This window comes from Phaenicophaeus curvirostris, chromosome 1 (genome assembly GCF_032191515.1).
Source record: "Phaenicophaeus curvirostris isolate KB17595 chromosome 1, BPBGC_Pcur_1.0, whole genome shotgun sequence".
NCBI classification, from domain to species: Eukaryota; Metazoa; Chordata; class Aves; order Cuculiformes; family Cuculidae; genus Phaenicophaeus; species Phaenicophaeus curvirostris.
This window is the reverse complement of record NC_091392.1, coordinates 31802915-31828320: the sequence shown is the minus strand read 5'-3', so window position 1 is coordinate 31828320 and position 25406 is coordinate 31802915. Positions and strand designations below refer to the sequence as shown.

Here is a 25406-nt window from a genome sequence, read left to right as displayed (position 1 = left end):
ATAGAATCATAGACTCAGAATCATAGAGTCATAGAATCATAGACTCATAGGATCATAGACTGACAGTCATAGAATCATAGACTCGTAGAATCATGGAATCATAGATTGACAATCATAGGATCATAGACTCATAGAATCATGGAATCATAGAATCATGGAATCATAGAATCATGGAATTGTAGAATCATAGACTGAGGATCATAGCATCATAGACTCATAGAATCACAGAATCATAGAATCATGGAATTGTAGAATCATAGACTGAAGATCATAGGATCATAGACTCATAGAATCATGGAATCATAGAATCATGGAATCGTGGAATCATAGACTTTTAGACTCATAGAATCATAGACTCAGAATCATAGAACCATAGACTCATAGGATCATAGACTGACAGTCATAGAATCATAGACACGTAGAATCATGGAATCATAGAATCATAGACTGAGGATCATAGGATCATAGACTCAGAATCATGGAATCATAGAATCACAGAATCATAGAATTATGGAATAGTAGAATCATAGACTGAGGATCATAGGATCATAGACTCATAGAATCATGGAGTCATAGAATCATGGAATCGTAGAATCATAGATTTTAGACTGATAGAATCATAGAGTCATAGAATCATAGACTCACAGGATCATAGACTGACAGTCATAGAATCATAGACTCGTAGAATCATGGAATCGCAGAATCATGGAATCATAGACTCATAGAATCATGGACTGAGACTCATAGACTCGTAGAGTCACAGAATGACAGACTCTAGCATGACGGCTCAGGATCGCAGGCTCACACCGCAGGCTCTCGGCCTCAGGGCGGGTCATGGCGGGCGGGGCCCTCGGGGGTCTCAGGCCGCGGTCCCGCCGTTCCCGTGTCGGCCCGGGGACGGCGCCTCCCCGGGGCGGGGCGGGCGGGGCGGGCGGCTCCGGCGGCCGCGCCATAAAGCGGCGGCGCCCGGCGGCGAGCTCGGCGCTCGGTGCGGGGTGTCCGGCGAGCGGCGATCCGCGGGTCTCTTTCCCCTCCGCCTCCCGCCACGCCGTGTGCCCGCGGGCTGCGGGGGTGGGGGCCGAGCCGAGCCGCCCCGCGCCTTTGTGCGGTCCGGGCGGCGCGGGGATGCGCGCGGCGGGGCGGCGGGGGGCGCGCCGCTCCCGGTGAGAGGCGGGGAGGCGCCCAGCCTCTGCCCCGGGGGCTTTTCGCTCGCGGCAGCCGGCGGAGGGGGGTATGGACTGAGCGCGTCGCTCCGACATGGATTTCGGCGTCCGCTTCGGCTCGCTCTGCCTTCTCCTCTGCCTGGGGCCAGGTAGGCGGGCGCCGGGCTGGGGCGGGGGGCGCCGGGGCCGCTCCCCACCCCCCCCATCCCCTTGCCTCGGGGGGCTCCTGTGGCCGGGCTGACGGCGCTCTCCGGGTCAGTTGCAGGCTTCGGCGTGGACCCCGAGCTGCGGATCGACGTGCTGTCCGGGCTGCGGCTGGGGGGCTCGGCCGAGGGCGTGCGGCAGGTGCCGGGGCTGCACAACGGGAGCGGAGCCTTCCTCTTCGCAGGTACGGCCGCCGCGCCCCCGGCCCCCCTCCTTCCCCAGCGCCTTCCTCTCGCTCCTCTCCCCCCCTAACCCCGCTCTTCCCCCCCTTTTTCTTTGCCTGGTAGACGCTTAATTAAAGTACAGCCAGAACGGGGACGGCAGATGGCTTGTTTTGTGAGCGCCGGGGTGAATCACAGCACCACCCACCCCTCGGCTTTACTTGGGGAACGCCAAACGTGCCTCGAGCTCCAGCTCGGGAAACGCTCGCTCAAAGTTTCGTGTGAACGTAGCAAAATGCTGAAATGAAGCTCTGCGGAGCGGCGAGACAGGTAGCGGAAAAGAAGAATAAGCCTCGTTTTTACCAGGCGAGGGTGGCTCTTGTGAGCTGCTGCGCTCTCTCCCCTGTGAGAAACAGAAGGACTTTCAGTCCGTCTTGGTGCCCGTGACTTGGTTTTTTGCTCGTGTTGGGAATAGGAATTGGGCGGTAGCCTTGGTCTCCCTTTCAAGGATACGTTTTGGAAGTTTATTAAAATAATTATTCTGCCTTATATTGAAATTCTTAAAGGACTGTAAAATAGCACTCAGTGGCCAGCTGAATTTATTGGCATAGCTTGCATTGCCTACGCTTGCTCATTTTTAGTGCGTTTTTGAATTCTACTTTAATAAAGTACAGATACCTTAAATAAAGTCGGAGTAAAAAATGTTTTCAGGGAAAAAAACCCCTATCTTAATTAAAAAAAAAAAGGCTTGAAAATGACCTTTAGAAGAAAGTCTCTTCTCTGAAAGATGATTAAATGCTCCTTAGAAACATGACTAAATGAGCAAGGAATATGGCTTAACATCTGGTGGAGCAAGAGCAAATCTGCACATCATCCTGTAGTTTTAAAATAGAGGGGCTTGATTGCTGTCTTCTTGTGTCATGCCAGGAGTTTCAGCTTGGTTCCGAAAGCATTTTTAGTGCAACAGGCAAGAGGCTGTGTTTCCCGTGCAGAAGAGTTATAATTCAAGGGAGATAGGATCTGGAAAGGGAATTTCTTTTTCATGTTTGCATTAATGAGATAATCTATCAGAAGCTAATAGTTGCCAAAGGCTCTTATTGCTTTTTTTTTTCTCGTTTTTGAAGGTGCTGTCTCTAGTGGTGTTCTTCCCCAGTACAGCCAGCGTGTGTCACTATGGACATTAGTGTGGAGTCACACAGCCAAGTGTGTTCAGAAACACTGTCACATGCTGGTTTTTAAACATCCCTGGTGGGCTTGTGGCTGCAGAATGGGGGTCCTCAGTGAAGGGGGTGACTCCCTAGGATGGCAACAGATTTGTGTGGCTGTGGCATTTGCTACCTAAAATAGCTGTAGTTTTTTAAGCTATGGCTCCAAGTTGAGGGCCCGTTGTGGTTGGGGTGGGGTGCGAAGTCAAAACTACCTTTGACTTCAATTGTAACAAGATCAGAGGCTTGGAAGAATAAGTCTTTATTGTACCTTTTTCCAGTGTCAGGATGAAAAAATTACTGGGTTACTAAAGAATCTCTTCAAGTTGTTCCTGCTTTTGTAGTAATTGGGTGCACGTATTTCCCCAGTGGGTTACAAAAGGAGGTAGGAGTTTAGATTTCCATGTTGATTTTCTTATTTTGTTGAAAGGACTTGAGGGAATTACAAGGGCAGAAACACTTGAGCCTAAATGGTTGAAGTCACTCCCTATCCCTTGGGAAGTTTTCAGTGCCCTGCAGGACCGGGAATGTTTCCTGCTACTGTGTAAGGTGACTGCTGATTTTCTTATAGTATATGGAGTCCTTCCTGAGCAGGCAGATTTTCGTTTTCCAGCTTACACTCAGAAACAGAATTTTCCTTCCATGATCAGCTCATTGGGTCCATTTAATTGCTGCTCTGCTTTTAGACCTCACACTCTAAGAACATTGCTGTAATGTATGCCTCTTAATGTATGTATTTGCAGTGTGTTTAAGTCTGGTTTTTTGCCTATGTGTGTTTTCGTTATTCCAGCTAAATATCCAAGACAAATGATTTTGAAAAGGACATATGTGACTTTAAATGTGTCAACTTGCTCTGGAAACTTTAACTTGTGATCCTTTGCCTTTTGGTTTCTTATTTTCTTGTACCTATTTATGACATTTTGGTATGTTGCCTTTTTTGGTAGACTACATTCTCAACTGGTGTAAAACATTACATATGTTTAAACCATGCAGAAAGCCTAGATGCTGTTCTTTATTTTAAAAAGAAATAATGAAAGTGGCAGGTTTAACATCCAACAAATAACAGATGATTAAAGGTATATGATGGGAAAATTGTATGTATTGCTAAAGCAGAATAGTCTCTTTCCTTCTGTTTCTAGGCAAAAAGTCAGTTTTGACTGCTTAATTAGATGCAGCATCAATTTTCAAGACAAGGGTTTTAGCATCTTCTTGGCAGTTCTGATGTTCTTTAATTGATTTTTTTAAAGGTGCTTGTATTTCTCGGCCATAGAACACAGTAAGCCCTTACCCTCTGAAGGAAGTTTTAGTCTGTTAGTGTATTCCGGACCATTTAGATTGCTCATAGTTTAGAAGCAACTCCAGCCATTTGAAATTTGTGGTCACTTGGACTTACCTTAGTCTACCAGGCTACTCTGTCACTGTACAAATCTTATAGAACTTATCAGATTTGGTAAACAGAACTCTCCTCAGTGTCTCCTCTGTGTCTCAGAACAGAACAACAGCTTCAGCAGGGTTAGATGTTGTGGTCAGGTATTTTAAAGTTTTTTAGGTGCCTGATGCTCTGTGGTTGTAGTGGATGGTAGTACCTGAATGCCACTGTAACCTGCTTAGCTGCAGGGACTTATCTTTCTGGAAAAGTGATTTGCAAAGTAATTGTTTAAGTGTTCCATTGTAGCTTGTGGGAAGATACAATTATGAATAGAAAACAGGAGGAAATATTCCAAAATGTTAGTGTTTTTATGTGTACATCTGCCAGCATTTCCTAGCCAACAGCAGATATTATGTCAAAATACGTTGAAAGGAAAATTATTCCCCTTCTGGTCACAGCAACAGAACAGAAGTCAGAATACCTACACCATGAACTTTTTTGTTGGTCACTGTTTACCTAAGTCAGTGAATATTTCAGTACCTTTGTTTTCCCTCTGCAAAACTGGGATGACATGAAAGGTAAAGCCCAAACCAGGTGGGTGGATTGAAGTGTAATTTATGTAATTGAAAAAGGCTTTTGGCAAAATATCAACTGTTCTTGTCATTCTTTCTTTGAAATATACTGCATTAATACAATTTGAGGAGATCATTTGGGATGAAAGTCAGTGTAGTCATTCTCCTATGCAAGTATGAAAATCAAATTGCTGCAAGAGCACTTGTTGTGTATGTAACTACCCTGAAATTCAAAGCCAGGCAAAACCACAACAAAGGCTAGAGAGTGCTGAGGGTTTTGGATGGCTCAGGCACATCTGACTTAAGTCTGTGCTAAGGAAATGTAACATTAAACTTACACAAAGTCTCAATGAAGCCAGGTATTTGAACTTCCAAGAGGCAATGGTGTTCTGAGGTGTGAGAATGTAAATAAGGGCTGCAAGAGTAACTTGGTCTCCTCTGGTGCTCCTAGGTAGTAAATTTGTCACCTTCCCTCCTCTCTTCAGTCTATTATATATATATATTTTATAGATATATTTGGATAGCTTTTCTGGATCTTGCTGTTGTGAACTTGATGTTGTGTCATCAGATTATCTCTGTCCAAGGAGTGCATGTGTAGTAATGGAAACACTTTCCTACTGTGGAAAATCGTGCATGGTAGACTGTAAAAAAAATCAAGCAATGAGATGCAATATTCAAGGGAAGTTTATGCCCAGCAGAAGGTGTATATGCTGCCCAAAGTGGAGGTTAAAGAGTAGACAGAAGGATGCAGTCAGATGTTTACAAGCACAGCAACTTTTGTTTAAGGAAAAGATAAAAAGAACATGGCATTCGTGAAAATGTGTATCTGTATGCAGAACTTGGAACTTGTTCAGGGGATAAGCTTTTTCTTTGCTAGTTAGGCTGTGTAACTCCTAATGCGGTTATAAATAATACTTAGATGTTTCTGATGAGGGACAGTTCTGGAGGCAAGATATGGTATATTCTGATGGGGAACAAGATGTGCTATAAAGCACCAAAGAAACAATTTAATCTGTTAGTGGGATGCGTGAAAAGACATGGCACTGCTGTTCTTTGAATTGAGGCTTGCTGACACAAGCTGCTGGCAGAAAAAAAAACCCTAAAATAGGCCTCTTGATGTAAATTGTGTTACCATTTGCTGCATGACTGGATCTTTAGTCCATTAATTTAAAATGCTAGCAAGACAATATTACTATATATAAATAACTTGTATCCCTTTGATAGGATCACTGGTTTTGGCCCATGATGTCATCTGTGGATGTTGGTTTTAGCTCCTTTATTTAGTAAAACTTTAAAACTAGGTGTGAATAAACTCTCATAGAAATAGGATTTACATTGTCTGTGTTTCAGTCACACTACTTTTTTCTTGCCACCTGTCACAAACTACAGACAGATGCTTTCTCCAGGTTCCAGCTGAGCCTGCTGTAAATATTACTGTTTCCAGCTGCTTGTTACTGTCCTTAGAACTTTTCCAAAGTGAGAGATAGTTTGAGTATTCAAGTGTCTGCTGATAACAAAGTTGTCCAGCTTCAGGAGTGAACCTGGCTGACTGCAGTGACATGAATTAGTCCTGTAAAATCCCCTTTCTCCAGCTGCACTCATCTCCCAGAGGAGTGGTAAGAGACAGCTGGGAAGGGGATGCTAATGTTGCCAACTGGCATGGCTGACTGCAGAGTCAATACCTATCTGCAGCTTTTTATTTTTTTTTGTCTTGGAAGCAAGCTGGTTTCTCTTGGAATCACCAGATCCTCAAAATGTGAGATCTCTAGCACAGACAATCTGTAGATAACTCATAGAATATTTCAGAGAAACAAAGAAAACCTCTCACCCCTTAGTTGTCAGAAAGACTTGAATAATTTAATTTTGTAAGTACTGGAGTGCTTTTCAATGTTAGAGATGTGCAGTGTAAGTGATTACTATATGATGGTGCATTAGCTAGTGAGATCCAATTTTTGTTATACCTGGAACATCAGCCTGCGCTTTTTTCCTGCTGCCCCTGCTCCCTTCCACCTCTGGCATGTTCCAAAGTTACCTCTGCACCTCTGGGGGCAGTAATCATTGTGCTATTGTACTGCTAGGTTTGTGATTTATGCTCTGGGGGAGCTGGGCTGGGTTTTGGACAGAGAGAGGTGGGCTGCTTCTGCTAGGGTCTGCAGAGCAGGAACTGCTGCTGTGAGGCATCCCCTCGCTCCAGAAGAGCTGAATGTTCAACATCCTCCTCCTGTTAGCAGTGCTAGCAAGAGAAGGTGTTTGAGAAGTGTGTGCTGCTTGAAGAGCCTGCCTCAAAAGAAGGAGGTAGTGTGCAAGAATCCTGTGTCCAATTTCTCTCCTGAACCATGCTGAGTTGCCGTGCATGGAGAACTAGGATGCATTTAACCACTGTGTAGCTATATGCTGCTGAATAGTCATGAAAACATCTGTTATTGGAGGCTGTGTTGCTTTCCAACTGCCACCATACTGGCTTATCTGTAAAATAGATGGAGGGGGGAAATTTCAGGAAGAAAACCTTCAGTGTTGTGGGCTTGTGGCTGGTGCTTGTAATCGTGCAACAGAGGACAGAGCTGGGAAATGGAAGGCGAATGAAGACCTAGTATACTGGAGATAGCAAGGAAAATCAAGTTTCCAGAGAAGGAAAGCTCCCAATCCCTGTATGTAGTTGTTAGTGCATAGTTGATACAAAATAGCACTAAGGAATGATAGAAAAGCTGATCTGTAGCACTTGGAAGTTGTAACTGTGTTAATGTGGAAAAACTAAAATAATGTTACTTAGGTTGTGTATTAGGCATATAAAGCATCACAAAGATGTAAGTGTAGAGCATTTGATTTGTTTTAAGTATGGCTCTAAATGCTATGTCACTGTCCCTCGCAAGAAAAAGCATTTTGAACAAAATTTTCTGTTTTGTTGTTTTTCTGCAGTGTGAGCTTTTTGAGGGGAGGGGAAGGGCAATAAGCAGATATTAACTATTCCCTCATAGCATTTGAGTTTTTTTATATTTGCATCTCTTTCCATGTATCTTGATATGGGCTCTTGTCACCTTTCCGTCTCTTAAATTCTTAAGAGAATAAAATTCTTGTTTCTGGAAGAAGCAACTGTGGGGGGAGAAATAATAACTGCTTGCTGGTTTGGGCGCTGTACCTCACCTGTCCAAATCCCCTTGGGGACTCTGCCAAGCAGCATGGCTTCTGTAGCTCTGCCTGGACTTGATGGGACAGCTAATGCCTCCAGCCTCTGCTGCTTCACCCTTTGGAGAGAATTGGTCCCTAAATTCATTAATCGGTGAGGCTATGACTCTGCTTAGAGGAATGTCATATTTTGTTGTGGGCGTGACCTGGTTCTTTTTGGAGCCAGGTTGCATCTAATATCTGCAATAAATGTATGTCCCTGAAGGTCTGTTTTCTACTGGGACAATGGTGATTCTCTAAAACTTTTTTTAGTGAGCATTTGGTTGTTCAGGTTAATTCAAATAACAATGTTCGATTTATACAGTCATTGCTCAAAAGATCAGTAAGTAACAGAATTACATTTGCTTGTTCCTACTTTTACAATTGTGCCCCTTCTAAAATATTGCAAGTACAAAGCCCTTGTTGAAGCTACTATTATCTTGGGGCTCTGACTGGTGTATGTGTTGGAAAGCTGAAGATAAGTATGATATACAGCTCTGAGGCATGTATGGAAGGAAAAGGTGTGAAGATGGTGTCAGTGTGGTGATGTGGGGCAGACCCCTAGTTACTTTTGTGAGGATTTAGGGGGATGGTTGGAGGAGTGGAGGCCAAGGAAGCTTTTCTCAAAGTCAATGTCCCCATCAGTAGCAGCCAAGCGCAAATGGCTGCTCACCAGACAGCTTCTTCTGGCAGTGTAGCAGGGGACAGTGGTCTTGGCTGAAGTTAAAGATGTGACGTTGACAGCAGGACAGCATCTGTCCTGCATGCTGGAGAGAAGCCAGCACCTGCAGCACTTCTGCTCTGAGATGGGGAGGATGGTGACTGTTCTGGGTAGCTGTCAAGCTCCTATTTCCATATTGCCCGGGGGGGGGGGGTTGTGTTAGCAAGGGGTAGTGACGTGGGAAAATCAGCTCTTGCTGCTCTTATGTAATTACTTTTGCTGTGACATAGTTCAGTAGTCAGAAAGTGTGGCTGATGGATGATTTTTTTTTTTTATGGTTTCTTCCCTTCACTGCAGCACAAGTCATTCTCCAGTGACATTTCAGAGGACAGCAGAATTTCCTATACAACCCCTTGTCTAGATCAGTCTTACTGTCTGTTTTCCCACTGCTGTTTGCTTATAAGGTCTACGAAATAGGTTTCTTATGCTCCATCCTTTGCTTCCGTTCTCACAGTCTACCTTCCAGGGCATATGGGTGCTGGCTTGGAAAAATAACTCCAAGAATTGTGAACTTAGCTGCCTCCACTGTGCCTTAAGGGGAGACACAGAACTGAGCTCATAAGTTATTTAAAACCAGTGGATGAGAGCTGAAGAATATATATAGCTGTCACGGAAAACTCTACTTCCATATGGTGACTTTTCAGTTCCCTATATTTTGTCCTGTTTGATCGTGTGCAAATGCACAGATACATAGAGCAGCTGTATTCTCCTACTTTCCATACTAACATAGAGGTGAATAAGGGGTGACAAATTTTTTTTACTTTTTTTTGTCACTCTGTTTTGGCTAAATTCCTCTAATTTTGTCTCAATTTAAGAAATACTGTTTTTTCCATCTCAGTGTTGTCCAAAAGATTTCTTAGGAGAAATATGGTAAGAAAGGGTACTTTTTTTTTACCTGATCATGTTTTCCATGATAAATACCCACTATGAATGTTCACTCAGATATTTCAGGTAGCTGTTACTGAACATAACACATCTGGTACAAGTTTTTCATTTAAATTATGGTCCCATTTAGGGAGTACATTTTTTTCTTTAATCATGTTTGGGTGGAAAAAAAATGCTGTAGCCATTTTCAACATGGAGGAATTTTACAGCAAAACCTTCTCATTCATGTTAAACACTCTCATTGCTTTTTTCTTTTTTGGTGCATACTTTTTTTGGCGTGTGTGTGATCCTGATGACTTCAAAGAGAAGTAAGAACTTAGAAAATTGCCTTCTGTTGAGATGTCTTGGGAGATGGTACATACTCAGTTCTGCTGCTGCAAGGTGCTAAAGCAATGGGCATGGTGTAAAAGGATGAGCAAACTGACTTCTGAAGACTGTTCAGGAGAGCTTTAGCAGATTAACACTTGCATTAGAAACAACATTGTTATGATAGACACTGATGTTTCGAAAGGAGTCATTACAATCAATATTTTGGCAATCCATAACTGAACTTCTAGTAGAATTTGGCAATTTCCCCCTCTAAAAATCTTAAGAGTGTAAGACCTCCAGTTATAGTGTTGTTCTGTTATACAGACCAGAGCTTACATGATCTTCCCAGCATAAATGCTTGAAGTATGATTACACCATGTAACATCCATACTGTTTATCCTGTCAAGAAAAGACTACAGGTACCAGCCTTGACTCCATGACTGAAAGACTGCTAGTGTCTAAATACGCTTCTGTAATGCTCTGGAAGGGTTCCAAAGGAACTGTTGTGGTTTTCAGGTCAATGGTCTGGGCTTTAACTTCCTAAATATGTATGTGCATGTTAGGTCATGGCTGTTCCGAAGGCTCTCTGAAGAATTCCTGTAACATTGGCTGATGTCCCTTGAACTTGAAACAGTCCCAGCTTTGCTCTGCACCCATTTGAGGACTGAGGTAGATCTGGGGAAAGTCTTGTGCATCCTCGTCTGTGATGTTCTTTTTAAGAATTCCTCCATACCCTGTTAGTGTTTGAGGCATAAGCAGAGTATACAGTAGAAAGATATCTGGGAGCTTGATTTTTTTTTTTTTTTAAACTGAAATTGTGGCTGGGTTATTGTTTAATCGGGGTTTCTCCATTTCAGAATATATACCAGTGAATTGCAGGGAGTGAATAGAACAACACTAAACCTGATTATACAGTAAAAAGGACCGGCTTAGTAAGAAAGCCTTTGAAAGAACTTGAGTGTGTGCAGCTTGCCCAAGCAACGACAAAAGTGTTGTATGATAAATGTCTAGTATTAGAAGATTCTTGGAGGTTTAAAATGCAGGAATTATTTAGTATTCAAAGAGCCAGAGGTAAGAGTAATGTAATGATATTATAAATGGAGAGGATTTAAGATAAAAGGAGTCATTGGCAGTGAACTAGTTCAGATCGTGGAATAGCTACTGAAAGGAAGTGGTGGAAATTTCCAGGCTTTTGATATTGTAGAAGATAGCATATTGACTGAATGTCACACAATAACTACAACATAGCTAGTATTTCCTAGGTTTTTATTTCAAACTATTTTATACTCTGGAAATCAGGAATGTTAGTGGAATTGTTCTGGTACAAGGAAAGATTTTTCAAAGGCACAGAGAGGCATTGAACACCTGATACTCATTAAAATAAAACTAGTGCCTTTACATTCTCCATAAAACTGTTCTTTGGTGCGTTTAAATATATATCAAGAGGCTTGCAAGGGGAAGGAAATAAGGGTTTGGAAGCATTTCTAGTTTTAATTCGTCCGAGCTTATAAATTGGACGTGTGTTTAAAACCTGTAGCTGATTCACCAGGGCTGCCAGACGTATTCATAGAAGCATGGAATCCATTAATACCCAATTTAAAAGAAATTTTCTTGCAGGAGAATCTGAAATTTGGTCCTCCTCAGCTTCCTTGATCTCTGAAAACTCTAGCTTAAGTCCCCCATATATTTTCTGTCCATCTGCCCTGCTCATAGCTGAGCTGTGCATATAGTATTCCTTGGTATCCCTTCTCTTTGTTCCTGGTTCAGAATCCTTCTAACCTTTTCTCTTCCTGACATTAAAACACATGTCAAGGAAGCAGAGTTTTTTCTGGGAATGCCAGTATGGCTGGTGGCTTGGGTGTCCTTCCTCTCCCCTGGGTTCCTTGGAACCAAGAACCCAAGAATGCTGTTCCGCTGGCGTTCTTACCTTGTTTAGTCTGGTACCTGAATTCTTTTGTCTACTGCCATTTGCACAGCCTGTGAAAATAAATATACCTTAAATTAACCTTAGCATGGGTAGAAAAACAGCGCTTTAGAAAGCCAGAGGTGTAGGAAAGCTAGGATGAGATGCAAACTATTGTGAAGAGGGAGAAACAGATTCTGTGAAACAGGCTGCAGGTGGCAGTTCCTCAGGAGCTTTTAAGAGAAAATTTTCTATTGTAGATCATGAGTAGGTCTTACTGATACTTGCACAGTGAGAACCAAGTGAGGAAGAGATGTGGTCTATTGCTCAGAAGATATAGGAATATCTACAGCCAGCGTGATCCTAATCCAGTGGGATTCAAGTCTTCTGCAGTCTGTCATCATATAACCCAATTCACTGCTGGAATAAGATATAGTTGAGAAGCCTGAATTGTCATCCCTTCTATGGGAGGGGCACTTCATGTGATCCAGCTTGATCTACATTGAGCAGTATCTATTTTTGTGGTTTGTTCCTATTAAGTTTGTACTTTATTGCTTTTAATTTATTAGATTTTGTTTATCTTGGTAGCCTGCTTTCTCATTGGGAAAAGGTTGACAATGCTGCTTTCATCTCTTGTCCTCCCCTTCACAGTGACCTGCATAACTTTTAAAATCCCAACTGTGCTGTATGACTAGGGACTGGAAATAAATTCAGTCTTTCTGTATTTCTCGTGTGTGTCATGCCCTTATTACAGTACCACTAGGGCTGGAAGGCAATGCATTCTTGTGCTTTTCAGTCTGTGTACCAATGTTAACAGTATTTCTTGGTGTGATATTTTTGTTTGTTAGGTCAGTTTGACACAAAATGCTCATATGATAGCATGCAGCCAAGCATAACTGGGTGCATATGCTGCAGATGGCAGCAGCAAGGAAAGTAAGACAGGTTTGAGTTTCTCCATGGGTCTCAAGGTGTTCTCAAAGCAGATTCTTGAAAACTGCTTTGTGCCCGAAGGGGTGTGCTTGCATGTATATATGCATGTGTGTATTTATAAAGCTACAGTAGCTGCTAGCTTTTAAATGTAGCCGGAACCTATCTTGAAATGAAGGCAGACAGAAATCCCACTCTGTTTCCTTTGTGTCCTTGTTCAAACACAATATGTTTAATAACAGTAGTGGCCATGAAAAACCTAAACAACATCACTGTAAGAAGCAGCACTTGATACTACTTATGAGGGAGTGAATATGAAGTCTTCAGAATTTAAAGAGGAATTGCAGATAATGTTGGAATATAGACTAAGGAAAACTAGTAGTCAAAAATGCTATTATGTTTTATATTTGATAACCTGGAACCCATCAATCACCAGAAAGCATTACCATAAGAAATACCAGGGGCAGAACATACCATGCAGCACACATTTTAATTTCCTAGGAGTGTAATTTCTATAACAAGAACAGAAGTAGTATTTTATCTGTCATTTTGTTGTCATGCAATAGGCCCCCGATGAGTAGCACCCTCTCTCTTGGTGGTAGTATCTTGCATGATGACACAGTTGCAGTGAAAGGGGTAGTGCTTCTTGTGGGCAAGGAATGGTGGTTTTCTGTATCATGTATGCACTTAAAAATTCCTGACAGTACTTGTGTGGCACTTCTCCCAGCATTGATGCCCACATTCCTTATATTCCTCTCAGAAATGTTTAGGAATACACACTCCTTGACAGCTTGGTAGGAATTGTTTTAGTAGCAGTTTAGCAAGGCAGGATCTGTATTGCTTGTTAAGCAAATCAGCTGCTTCAGCCTATTGTGCTAAGAATATGGAGTTTGAATTTGGAGACCTATGCATTTAAAGTTCAGATTTTCCTACAACTGGGTTCTATATTGCCTTATTTATGAAAGGTTTGGAAAATTGACAGAAATATGCTCTTGTAGATACAGTAAAAGTTCTAGTGAATGTGTTTGTTTACTTCTTATTTACTTTTTGCCTACTGAGTCCAAAATGAAACCCTCAATTATGGACCCTACATATATTTAGAAGAGCATGCCTGACGCTTGCAGTGCAGCCGGTCTGCTTTACTTTACAGTTTGTGACTCCTACTTGTGATCCTGGTGTAAAGCCCTTTGCTGAAGGGACCACAGCCAAAGTGAGGATAAGATATGTATTAGCATTGTGCTCTGGCCAATAAAACTGGAGATTGTGTTGTGTGATATCTAGTCTTGATGCTCAAATGGGCGTTTATAGTGGTGTAAGTCTGCCCCTGGTTCTCTCTGCACCTATTTCCCTCTGTCTCCTAACCACGCAAAGATTTAGTCTAAGGCTGTTTGAACTGTGCTGCTGACACATTGAGACACACCACTATTGAAAGGACATTGCCCTGATCTGTAATCTAGGTAGGGCGTTATGCTGAACTGCTATACTGTTCATTTGACAGCTTCATGGAAGCAGTTGGGATTCTGCTTATGTAGTAGGTGGCAGATCTGGAAGGAAAGATCCACCTTCTCCATTCCATGCAGCATGGTCTGGTTAAGTATGTGTGCACCACCAGGTGATATCATAGCCCAAATCTCAGGATTGTCTCTGGGGTGTGGACATCTTTTGAAGGAACTTGATTGTACTTTAGTGGCTAGCACCTGAACAATTGTTTTGTAGACTTGCAGGGATGCAAAGGAGGCTGTTTCAGCAGGGGCAATCAGTGCCTGGGCTGTGGGAAGGTAAGCTTAGCCTTACAGAAAGGTTCAACTTGATAGCACTGTCCTTGATTTCTAGAAGCAGCCAGTATGTAAGTTCAGAGGCTTAACCCAGCCACCAGGATAATCACTCTCAAAGTAGCATTGTGTTATGTCTCTTGCAGAATGCTTCTAGACAGATTTCAGTGTATTATTGTCAATTTACAGTGAATGCATAATATATTATAAATGTAGTTTGCCCCAGACAGCCTTGGATTTGCCAGCTCTTTCCTAAAGAATCATCTAAGTCAGTGGCAGGAGCTGGCAGAAACGGTTGAGGGCTTGTTACTGCTCAATTATCTCATCATATTGGGTAGAAGGCTTTCCCCCTATAAAATAAATTCTATTTTAATTTCTTTTGCATAGTTGACAATTTTTCATGTTCCTTTAGCTTAAAGTTAAAGCAAACAAGCTTAACAAACCAAGCAAAGATTCTCTGGGGACTTTGACCATGGAGAAGGAAATATTACAAATAAAGCATTTTGAATGAAATAATGATTACTTATGCAAATATACAAACTACTCCCAATTACAAGCAAGTTAGGTCCTTAATAACGGTTTGGTAATTTTAGATCAGAAACATTGCAACTGTATTCAGCCATATGTCTAGGCTCTTAGTATCTATCCCTGCTCCCCTTTGTCCTTTAGTGGATTTGTGTTCTTGATTATGCTGAAATGACTTTAAATGCAGATGTATGTAGCTTGTAGGTGACCCAGTGTTTCGGCCAGAAACTGTATGATTAATGTTTTTTGAGGATATAAGTATGAACAGCCAGTATAATTGGGGTACAAATGTACATGTTCAGGTACGGGTCCTTCTGGTCTCCTGTGTCATTCTGTTGTGACCTGTGGGATTTTGCATATGGTTTTTGCTGGAGGAAAGTCCTGGCTGGATGACACACCAAAGCTGTAGCTGGCATTCAGAATAGAGAAGGCTACAAAACAGAGGCAATTGGAGTGTCCCCAAGTACTTCAAGAACAAACTATGACACTTTTCCCCTTGCTTTTTGATTTAATGATTTGGCTTCAAGTCAGTCTGTTTAAACTATTTAGTTTCAGCTGAAGTCTGGTTCGCCCTCCTCCTTTTTCTCTTTCCCATCCATTGCAGTTCTTTCCACATACGTTTACTAAGCTTTTTCTTTAATGGAAATAAGGGAAGCATTTGCAGAATTGATAGTCACTGTGCCAGTGTCTAAACTTCAAGGGTAATTTGTGTGGTATCAGAAAGTCATGATCATTCAGCTTGGGAGATGAAGTCCTTTCTCCAGATATTCATGAGTTCCTCTTCTGGTAAGATCAGGTTGTACCCAGTTTGTAAGGAGCACTTAGGTGTGCATCAAGGTCTAGAGGTACCTGTCTGGACCCCCTGGTGTACGATTAGATGGTAGTCCCAGTGTTCACAGACATGGGAATTGGGTGGTGCTGCTGGGCCCTGCAGGTCATACACACCCCTTGGGAACGGCCCCAGTGGTAGCCCTACAGGGTCAGAGTTTACCCTGTATCTTGTAGTCTTTTAAACCTGAGATGGAACTGCAACACCTGCTTCCAGACTGCTGCTGAACTCCTTCCTATAGCCTTGGAGAAACCAAGTGAGATTCATATGCCTTTGGAAAACTGTAGCTGTTCCTGATATGATTGGGAATCTGAGAAGAGAATGAACAGATGTTTAGAAAAGGTAGCTCAATCATCTTATGCATCAGTTCAAATAAAGGGTTGGGTGTATTTAAAAAAAAAAAAGAGGGGGGGAACTAATCAGTCTTTGCACTGAAGTATCTAAAGCATAACATGTCTAGCAGGGGTTTGGCCCGAGGAAGGTTGTTTTATTTCTTCCTATCTTCTGTTTTCATTACAGGAATGCAACTCCTGAATTTAAATGCACCATGATCCACTTAAAAGCCCTTTGTACCTTTGCAAGGTTGAAAACATTCTGCTCTTGGTTTGGCTTTGCTTGCTGCCCCATGTGTTGGGAGCAGCTTAGCCCTTGTTGGTTACTTAAATAAAAGAACAATATAAAGTAAACAATCTCGAGTATCATTGCCTTTTGTAGGCTGTGTGAAATCCCTAGTTAAGAAAAATACCCAAAAGTTTTAATGTGGAGAGATGACATGATGTGAAGATATGCTTGTGAAACCGATCCCCACTTGTGCAGGAAAATGAAGCAAAACTGGGCTAGCCTTATTATATTTTTCAGACTCTCTTTAGCCTGCAGCCTTTTTTTCAAACAAGCCACTAGAATTTAATTTGGATAGTTCAGCAAACCTACAGTCAGATACAGAATTGATTTATAGATGCTGCTATTAAAAGCTGATTATGTGCACATGAAACAAACTGGAACTCAATTAATTAGAATGCCTCCTTCAAAGACTCTTCTGTAGGAGTTTGTTTTATAATTCAGTTCATATGTTTAGCTTTAGATGCATTTCAGAAACTCAAGAGCTCATCCTTTGCTAAGACAAGTTATTCCATTTATTAACTGTTCTTTTTTATTGTGGACTGGAAAACACATGTAATGAATGGCTTGTCCTGAACCATATTTGCATGTAGTGTTTTCAGTGTGCAATTTAGTATGCTACTGGTGCTGTGTTTGGAAGTCTTCCTGCATACCTCCAGTAACTTGTTCACGGTTGCTTCCAACACGTTTTTGGGTTGGAGAGAGCTGGGCTATTTATAGCTGGATCAGTTGTCTATTATGAGTCCTCATGTTTGCATGAATTCTGTTGTCACCATAGGGATGAGGAGAATGAATGAAAATCTAGTGGCAGAGCAAAAGGTAGAACTACCTCTTTTTGCAGCACTAATTTAGACTGGTGATAGTGCCTTTGGACCTGTGGAGTGACTACTGTTGAGTACTGCCTTGGTTAGAGCACAGTAATTGTCATGAGCATGACTAAAATGACAAAGTTGACACTTGGTACTTTAAGGAAACACTTACATGACAGTTTACTGCTGAGCTCTGGCTGCAGGTTGTCTCTGAAAGGGGGATGTGTCCTAGTTGTGAGGGCTGTTGTAAGTGCAGGGTAGAGGCAGCTGCTGAGTTTGGTATCTGAAGGGTTGAGTTCCTGCAGGTCTTATGGTCAGTTGTTTTCTTCACTGGGTTTTCAGATTGCTTGGAAGTGTTAAGTCATTAAAGACTTGGTTTGGTTGCCTATGGCCAGCTGATCACATCATAACTAGAAGTTGCAGCTGAAGTTTGGTCATCACTTGTTAGTTTTCCTTATAAATAGTTACCATTGCCAACCAGAGTATGATTTCATCTGTTCCTCCAACCTTCTTCCCCCAGTCTGTTGTATATTCAGTACTTTTGCTAACTTGCGTCTCAAGCCAACTGCCTGTGTTACCATCTGAGCATTATTATTCCTTCTCAAGGCATTTCTGTGCTATAACTTGGGACTTGAACAAGGAGTGCGACATATTTGGAGTTTGGATTTTTGTTTCATTCATTGTCGCCTTCAACTTCATTCTTCTATAAATTAAAGATGGACTGTTGATACTATGGGTTTGTGAGTAGTCTTGGTCTGGTCAAACCAAATGCATGCAGTATTCTAGGAAAGTAAACTCAATATGTAGGTATCATAGCTAGAGACAAATTTCTTATTCATACTAATAGTTCTTTCCTTATTTTTGCATTCTAATATAAGATTTGTGCCTTTGTGAGTTAGAAATGTTAGTGTGGATTTTTTATGCAACTTGAGAAACCACAAATTATTATGAGATACACCAGTTTGACTTTTCCGAGATATGGAAGAAATCCAGTTCCAGCAATGTATTTTCCTTCTGTCTTAAAATGATTACTAGTAGCCATATGTCAAGAACAAGCCTGAATTGGTATTCAGTGAGTGCAGCTGGTGATATATTGAGCACCTACCACTAGTCTTCAAAGGCAACTGGAATGAGTGATTTGCACTGTTGTGTTAGTGTGAAAATAATGGATCTAATGGATCAAGGACTTTTCAGTTGTCTCTTTAAGAAATCCACCTAGTACCTGCCCTGAGCAAAGGGTGCTGTGCTTCATCAGAGTAGTAATAATTCAAAAGGCTGTGTAGCTTTTTGGAACAAGCATGAACTGACCTATTGTGTTAACAAAACTCAATGTCTGTGTGCTTTGACCATTTAATACTCTAGTAGCTAATGTGATATTAAACCACATATATAGACTTCCAGCATGACCTAATCAGGTGTTGATACTTTTGTAAGCAAGAAGGTAGTCCAAGGCTGTGATGAATGATTATAAGGGTACACAGGTAAGGTTTTATAGATAAAAGGGTGGAAAACTCTTGTCCAATCTAGTGACTGGGTGATGATTCACAGGGATGACATGGGTAGACCTCAAAAAAGGTTCCTCCCTTGTGGGCATAGAGGCAGCTCTGTTTCCCCTGCCTTTCAGTGCAGCAATGAGGACTAGAAGGGCTCTGGAGAGCTCTGTGCAATGAGCAAGGGTTGATTTACTTCCTAAAGCACAGGCTATCTGTACCACAGTGTTTGCATCCCAATAGCTCCAGTTAGAATAAAAGTGTATGTAGGAGGGGGATATAATTATTTGTGTGACTGGAACTGACTGGAAGTTATAATTTGTAAAAATACAAATAATGTTAGAGGTGTTGTGCATATACTTTTTCATCTTTTGCTAATGAGAATATCATAGGAATTTGATAGAAATTAATATTTCTTTCCAATTGAGAAGTTGTGGATTTTATTTCGGTTAAGTAAGCATGGTCTCTGTGGGCTATTTTACACTTCAAGCATTGAGCATTTATGATTTCCACTGGTAGAATGTGATAGTATTTAAAACTGGGAATGATATAGAGAAATGAACCAGAGGATAACTGGGGCAGTGTGGCACCTTCCAGCATTCAGAGCTGCATGGAGAAAATCTGGATTCTTGGAACAAGGTGGTAGTTTTGCATTTCTAATCTTTCTTCTTACTAACACTTCATTGTCTTGAGGGGAAACCTGAGAGAAATCTGTTGGAAATAGTGGAAATAGAACAAGGACAACCAGGAAATTTTCTGCAGTTGTGTTCTTTCCCACAATTCTGACATGACTGTCTCTTTTTTTTTTTATCTTGCTCGCTGTTTTTTTCATCCAACCCTACTCCTGTCTTTCTGCTGCCACATTAAACCATATTGTGTGTCCAACTCAATATACATCCATGGAAATTAATTGTATCTATTTAGTACTTCAAATTCTTGTGTGCTCACTCTAAATCAGAGTGACTCTGAAGTGACCAGACAGAAGTTATTAGATGAAGGACTTGTGCAGGTTCTTCACTATTGCATTCATGCGAATGCATGCTTTATCAGCCCAGTATAAATGGCAAGGAGCTGAGAAATGATGACTTTGTAGCCCTTTTTCCTCCATCCTTCCCTTTCCTCCTCAACTCCTGCAATATTTCAGGTGAGGGGAAAGCAGCCTGAATTAATGTGGCTGAAAAAGCATAGGGTGTTTGTGGTGTATACTATAGCCTTTGTTTCTATGATCTTATTCTCTGCTGAAGTCAAAGTGAAATATCTCTACCAAACAAGCTTAAGAGAAATATGAAAGGTTGGTGGGAGGTCAAGAGTGTTGTTACAACGTAGTAACAATTATTAAGATGTAAGCATGATTTCCCATGTTCCAGTGGTCTTAGCTTGCTCTGGATTTTGTTCTCCCACTTTGGAATAGGTTATGCTGCTCATCCTGACTGATGCTTCTGAGGTGGCAAGCCCTTGAGGCAGGGGAGCTCTGCCCCTCAGGGCAGACACTCTTTTGAGTACTTGTGCAGATATAGTTTGATAGTTTGTCAGATATTCTGTCCTTGATAAAATGAAGTTTTGGTGTAAACATGTAAAATGTAAGCATGTTTCAGTGTGAACATGTAGTGTGTTTGTGGGCCCAAAATGCTCTAATGATAATGAAACTGCAGCAGAAAGTATTGGTTGGGCTTTCTATGCTGAGAAACCCAGCTTCCTACAGTAGCAAATATGGTTGGAGGATGTGTTTTGCATCTTTGAATCAGACTATTTCTGCTTTTAAGTAGGTTCTGCATTTGTATTTTCCTGTGTTCTCCTGCATCTTGGTAGGAAAGCTGCTGCTGAGAACTGCAGTGTGTGAGGATCCTGTGATTGTGATTAGAGAATATGTTCCTTGTGTGTCCTTCCTCTACTCTGTCTCTTGGGTGTAGATTGTTTATATTGCTAGAAATTGTTAATGCGGTTAAACTATCTTCCAGCATGCAAACCTATGTCGTTCCACTCTGTTAGCATCTCTTGGCTGAAAATGAACACTTTGATGTAATGGCATTTGAGTTGCCTTATGATTTATTAACAATTCCATTAAAATACCATAGATGAGTGCTACAGTAAGTGTTATGCAATCCACAGTAGAAAAGAAGATTCACAAAAAGCGTTAACGTATTTTTCTTTCAGATCCTCCTTGGTAAAAAAAAAATCTAATTCAGTCTGGTGTGACACTACAGGAGCTTGGTTAGGACTTCAGGGTTTTACAGGTTGTTGTTTCTTAAATGTATTAAAAAAAACTATTATTGGTCTGTAAGCTATAATAAACTGTTTGCTGTTAATAGAGTAGCATCTTTATCATACAGCTTAAGGCTTGTTTTTCTGAACTGAAACATAAGATTACTTGAGAGTTCAGCTCCAGTGCTGCCAAAAGAAAATTGTTGTTTCTATTGCAGTTAGCTTTCTGCTGCTGTTGTCCCTGAATTAGTGTCCCTAAGACAGAATGGTTAAATTGCAATAACAAGAAGCTTGCCAATTGATTTAGTTCTTACACATTTAATTATACAAGCTAATGAATTGATTTTGTGCTTTAAAATATATATGCTATTTTTTTCTATGATACTATATTTTGGAAAACCTTGGGAATTGTTTTCCTAGTGTTTGACATCTTATTTTGTAAATTCTCTTGAGAGGGCTTAAGGTTGGGCCTTTTATTTTCTATGCATGCTTCATGCAAATTCAGCAGAAACATTGCTTCAGTCTTGGGGGGCAGGTTTAAAAGCAGAATCTTTGCAATTTCTTACAAATGTTCATGACATCCTGTGCAAGAATCGGCAGCAGCCTAGTCTACAAGTAGATTAGATAGTGATTAATTAGAGATAATATATTATATTGTGAAAGATGGTGAATTAAGTTAATTTATGACTGTTATTTAAAGCTGATTAAATTGTCCATTAAGAGATGCAACTTGTGTTTTGGTGGTTTTTTTGTTTTTAAATCAATTGTGTAGCTGTTAAGTGCCATTTTTGTAGAAATCATGAAAAAGTTGCTCGGGTCATGATTCAGTTTAGGCTCATCCAGTGTTGTTGCTCTGTGTTTTGCTGCTACTGAGTCCATGTTTTGGATGACATACTAAAGGTACTGTCTGGAGGAAGTAAGAGTTATGACCCTGTCTTAAAAACAAAACAACCTCAGTTTCCCCTGGAATAGATTTGGTGTCCTGGTAAATGCATTTTCTTTCATTGAAATGGTCTCTCTTGAATGTAAAAGCTGGTGTTTAAAAGACTGGTCCCTGCTTTTGCCTGCTGATTCAGTTGTGTTCCTCAGAAGTAGCTTATTTTTTAAACTCCTTGAGTTAAGGTTGTAAAGTAAAATGAGATTTTATACTGAGTGATTTTCTGTTATGGTTTTTTTTTAGATACATCAAGAAGTGTAAAGGCATCTCCAGAAACAGCTGAAATCTTTTTTCAGAAGTTAAGAAATAAATATGAATTCACAATCCTGGTGACCTTAAAACAAGCCCATTTGAATTCAGGGGTTATATTCTCTATTCATCATTTAGATCACAGGTAAGTACTTCTACCTGTATACTAGTTAAGGAATGTAGCTGTATTTATGCAGTCAATATCTAAACATAAATTACAGCAAAATTGTGTAGCAGATCATTTGCAAATACTTAGTGTTTGGGTAGTCATATTGTGCAGTTTCATAAAATAACACAAGTACAGATCAGCCAAGGGAAAGTGGAACAGCTGTTACTCTTTAAATGTCTCTACCCACAAAGGGCGTGGAAAGCCAGTTCTTTCATATCATTCAATAACTAAGTACCAGATGCTCAACTGGTGTAAAACTGACATGTCAACCTAGCTACACTGACTCACAAAGCCAGGACCTGTACATCCACCTCTTCACCAGTTGTTTTCCACTACTGCAAGAAGTTCAAGAAAAGCAACACAAAAAAAAAATAATCCTCCAGTTATGGGTTCACACCTCCCATGAATGGTAGAGCATTTTACTCAAAATGTTGTCAGTCTTAAACTAAAGTGGTGCCACAGAGCATCAAGGATTATACCTTTAGTAGGATAATGACTGCTAGAGAAATAAGATATTATATCTGAGTAATGGCTATTAACGATAACCAGTTCTATTACAGAATAAAAAGAAGTTTTAAAATATGAACTTCTTAAGCAGTCATTAGCAGTAGTAGCAGATGGTCTGTACTAGGTTTCTAGTCTTCTATTTTCCTGTGTACAATCCCATAATACTTTCTTGATAGTCTCACTACAGATAGAAAAAAGAAAAGGTGAAGTTGTTCCAATATTGAGACCTGTGGAATGCCTTGTCACCAGTCTCCACTTGGACATTGAGCAGTTCATAGAATCATAGAATAACTAGGTTGGAAGAGACCCACCCGATCATAGAGTCCAACCATTCCTATCAAACACTAAACCATGCCCCTTAGCACCTCGTCCACCCGTGCCTTTAACACCTCCAGGGAAGGTGACTCAACCACCTCCCTGGGCAGCCTCTGCCAGTGCCCAATGACCCTTTCTGTGAAAAACTTTTTCCTAATGTCCAGCCTTAGCCTCCCCTGGCAGAGCTTGAGGCCATTAACCAGTTGACCACAACTCCAAGTGCAACCATTGAGCTAATTCCTTATCTGCTGACTGCTCCATCTGTCAAATCCATGTCTGTCCTATTTAGAGAGAAGAATGTTGTATATCTTGTTTTTTCAGAGGTTGCATAACAATCCATGGTTCTATGGTAGAAGTATTTCTAAGATACAAGAAAACAAAAATGTTTAAGAACTGGCAAAAGGTATATTCAGTTACTTGGTGGCTTGGGAAATACTTTATGCATTTTTGAAAATAAATCTGAGTAAACACTTATCCCCTCATTGCCAAGGTCTAGGGACTTTGCTGCAAATATCTTTAGGTGCTGAAATTAGGCTATTTCCTAAATTGCATTTACTTGCTAAAATTTATGATTGTCAGAGTTTTCTAATTCTGTGTTTCATTTTATAGGTGTTGTTTCAGTTCTTTTTCTTTTTTTTTACTGGTTCCCTTTCAATAAACAAAGATGAGTACTTCCACAGAGATACAGTCATGCAACTACTTGAGTCTGAGTCTCAAGAAGCTGACAGGACTGATCTCCCAAAGTTCCCCCTCAAATATCACATGGTGAATTCTGTCCCTGCACTATCAGATGAAGTTCTTCATCTAAATCTGAGGTGTGGGCATTTGAGTCTGGGCTATTGCTGCTACCACATATTAGCTTCTAAAAAATGGTTTTATGCAGATAGTCATCTTTCTGCTCTATTAAATGCCTTTATTTTTTTCCTAGTTGAGTATCAAAGCTGTCTTCCCTTTTTATAATGATTATGCTTTTCTTCAGTATTTAATGTATTCAGATCTTTTAAAACTTATCTTAATGTGAAAAAATCTGAAATGGTACCTGCAAATATCCTATTCTAATTTGCTCTTACTCTTCCACAGAGCTTTTTTTCCCCCTCACTGACTAGAGTTCAGGAAGTGGTCATTTTGGATACAGCTTGAAAGTGATACTTTCAAGAAAACCCTTGTGGTGTCAGGGAGTTACTGTTGCATCAGTAGTTGTTCTGAGGAATTTCGGGCAGCTGAATGCATATTTCTGGACAAGTTAATGTATAACATGCATATGAAAGACATAAACTGCACATTTTTTCTTAACTTGAGAGCATTGCCTTGACCACATAGAGTATCCTGCCTAAGATAAACCATACTTTGCAGTAACAAGGTCAATATTTTGAATTATATTAATGAAGTCATGCCCTAAGGCTGAGTGAGAGCACTGTTAAACACAGATTGCTGTATGATTACTCTCAGCCTTCAGTTTAAGCAGTATTATCCTCCTCATTTCACTCTGAATTTGTCTCAGCTGCTTCTTGATGGAAGAATCTACAGAGGGATGATTTTAATCTGTGATGGGATTGTAATGTATGTAAGGTCTCACTATTCCATTGTATCTTTTCATTTAATTGGCAACAGTGGAGTGATGTAATAAAGCTTTTCCTCCCTTCATGGTTAGATGGCTTTGAAACTCATGTTAAATTCATAACTCTTGAGGTACTGTGTATTAGGGCCCTCAAAGGATGAAATCAGTGGATGGTAGTCCAAGCATTCTTTCCTTCAGTTAATGCTGTTTCTATCCTGAAACAGCGCACTGAAATCCATAGAATATTATGGATAGGCATACCCTACACTTAATTGTGTATCTCTAATTTATTCAATTTCTGCCTTACTTAGGATTTGTTTTCACAGCTCTTGATGCCTTATGATTGTCTGCTGTTGAATGGGCTGTGCTGTATGGCAGTTCTCAGGCCTCTTTTGGTGTCTAGGAGGATATTCTGTGGCAGTTTCTCTTACAGATTTAGACATACAAGATAAGTTCCAATAGATGAACTCCTGATGTGTGAATTTTATTCTATCATTTGACCACTGTACTAAAATAGTGATGGAACTGTATGTTCCCTGCTCTTGATGTATGAGTGTATTTCTGGACTGCAGTATGAAGTCTCTTGAATACCACAAGATCTGCTGCAAGCACATTGCACAGAGAAGAACTTTCAAAATTCACTACTTAAACCAGTACTGTAGACTTATATTGGTTTTGAGAGGTGCTCTCCCCTTGGTCAATAAGTTGCAGAGTAAATGTTAGATAAGAACATGGGATTCACTTGCATTAAAGCTGTATGTGGCTGTTCGCTGTGCCAAAAGAAGTAGTAGCTTATTTCTGCCTTTTAAACCACTCCATGCTGCTCTTTGCTGGAAGAGTGGAAG

The 25406-nt window shown here is 40.7% G+C and overlaps 1 protein-coding gene across 2 annotated transcripts in view; it reads left to right on the top strand.

Annotated features, from left to right (window-relative positions):
* Nucleotides 1-1093: 1093 nt before the first annotated feature.
* The window catches only part of NELL2 (neural EGFL like 2), a 147338-nt gene continuing 123025 nt past the window's right edge, over nucleotides 1094-25406 (top strand). The window contains exons 1-3 of one of the 2 annotated variants that reach the window (XM_069851926.1): nucleotides 1094-1312; nucleotides 1429-1551; nucleotides 22007-22157. In XM_069851926.1, coding sequence (XP_069708027.1) covers nucleotides 1258-1312; nucleotides 1429-1551; nucleotides 22007-22157 — 329 coding nt within the window. In that variant the 5' untranslated portion in view covers nucleotides 1094-1257. Of the gene's footprint in view, nucleotides 1313-1422; nucleotides 1552-22006; nucleotides 22158-25406 lie in introns of both variants that reach the window. The other variant, XM_069851917.1, reaches the window with a different exon arrangement.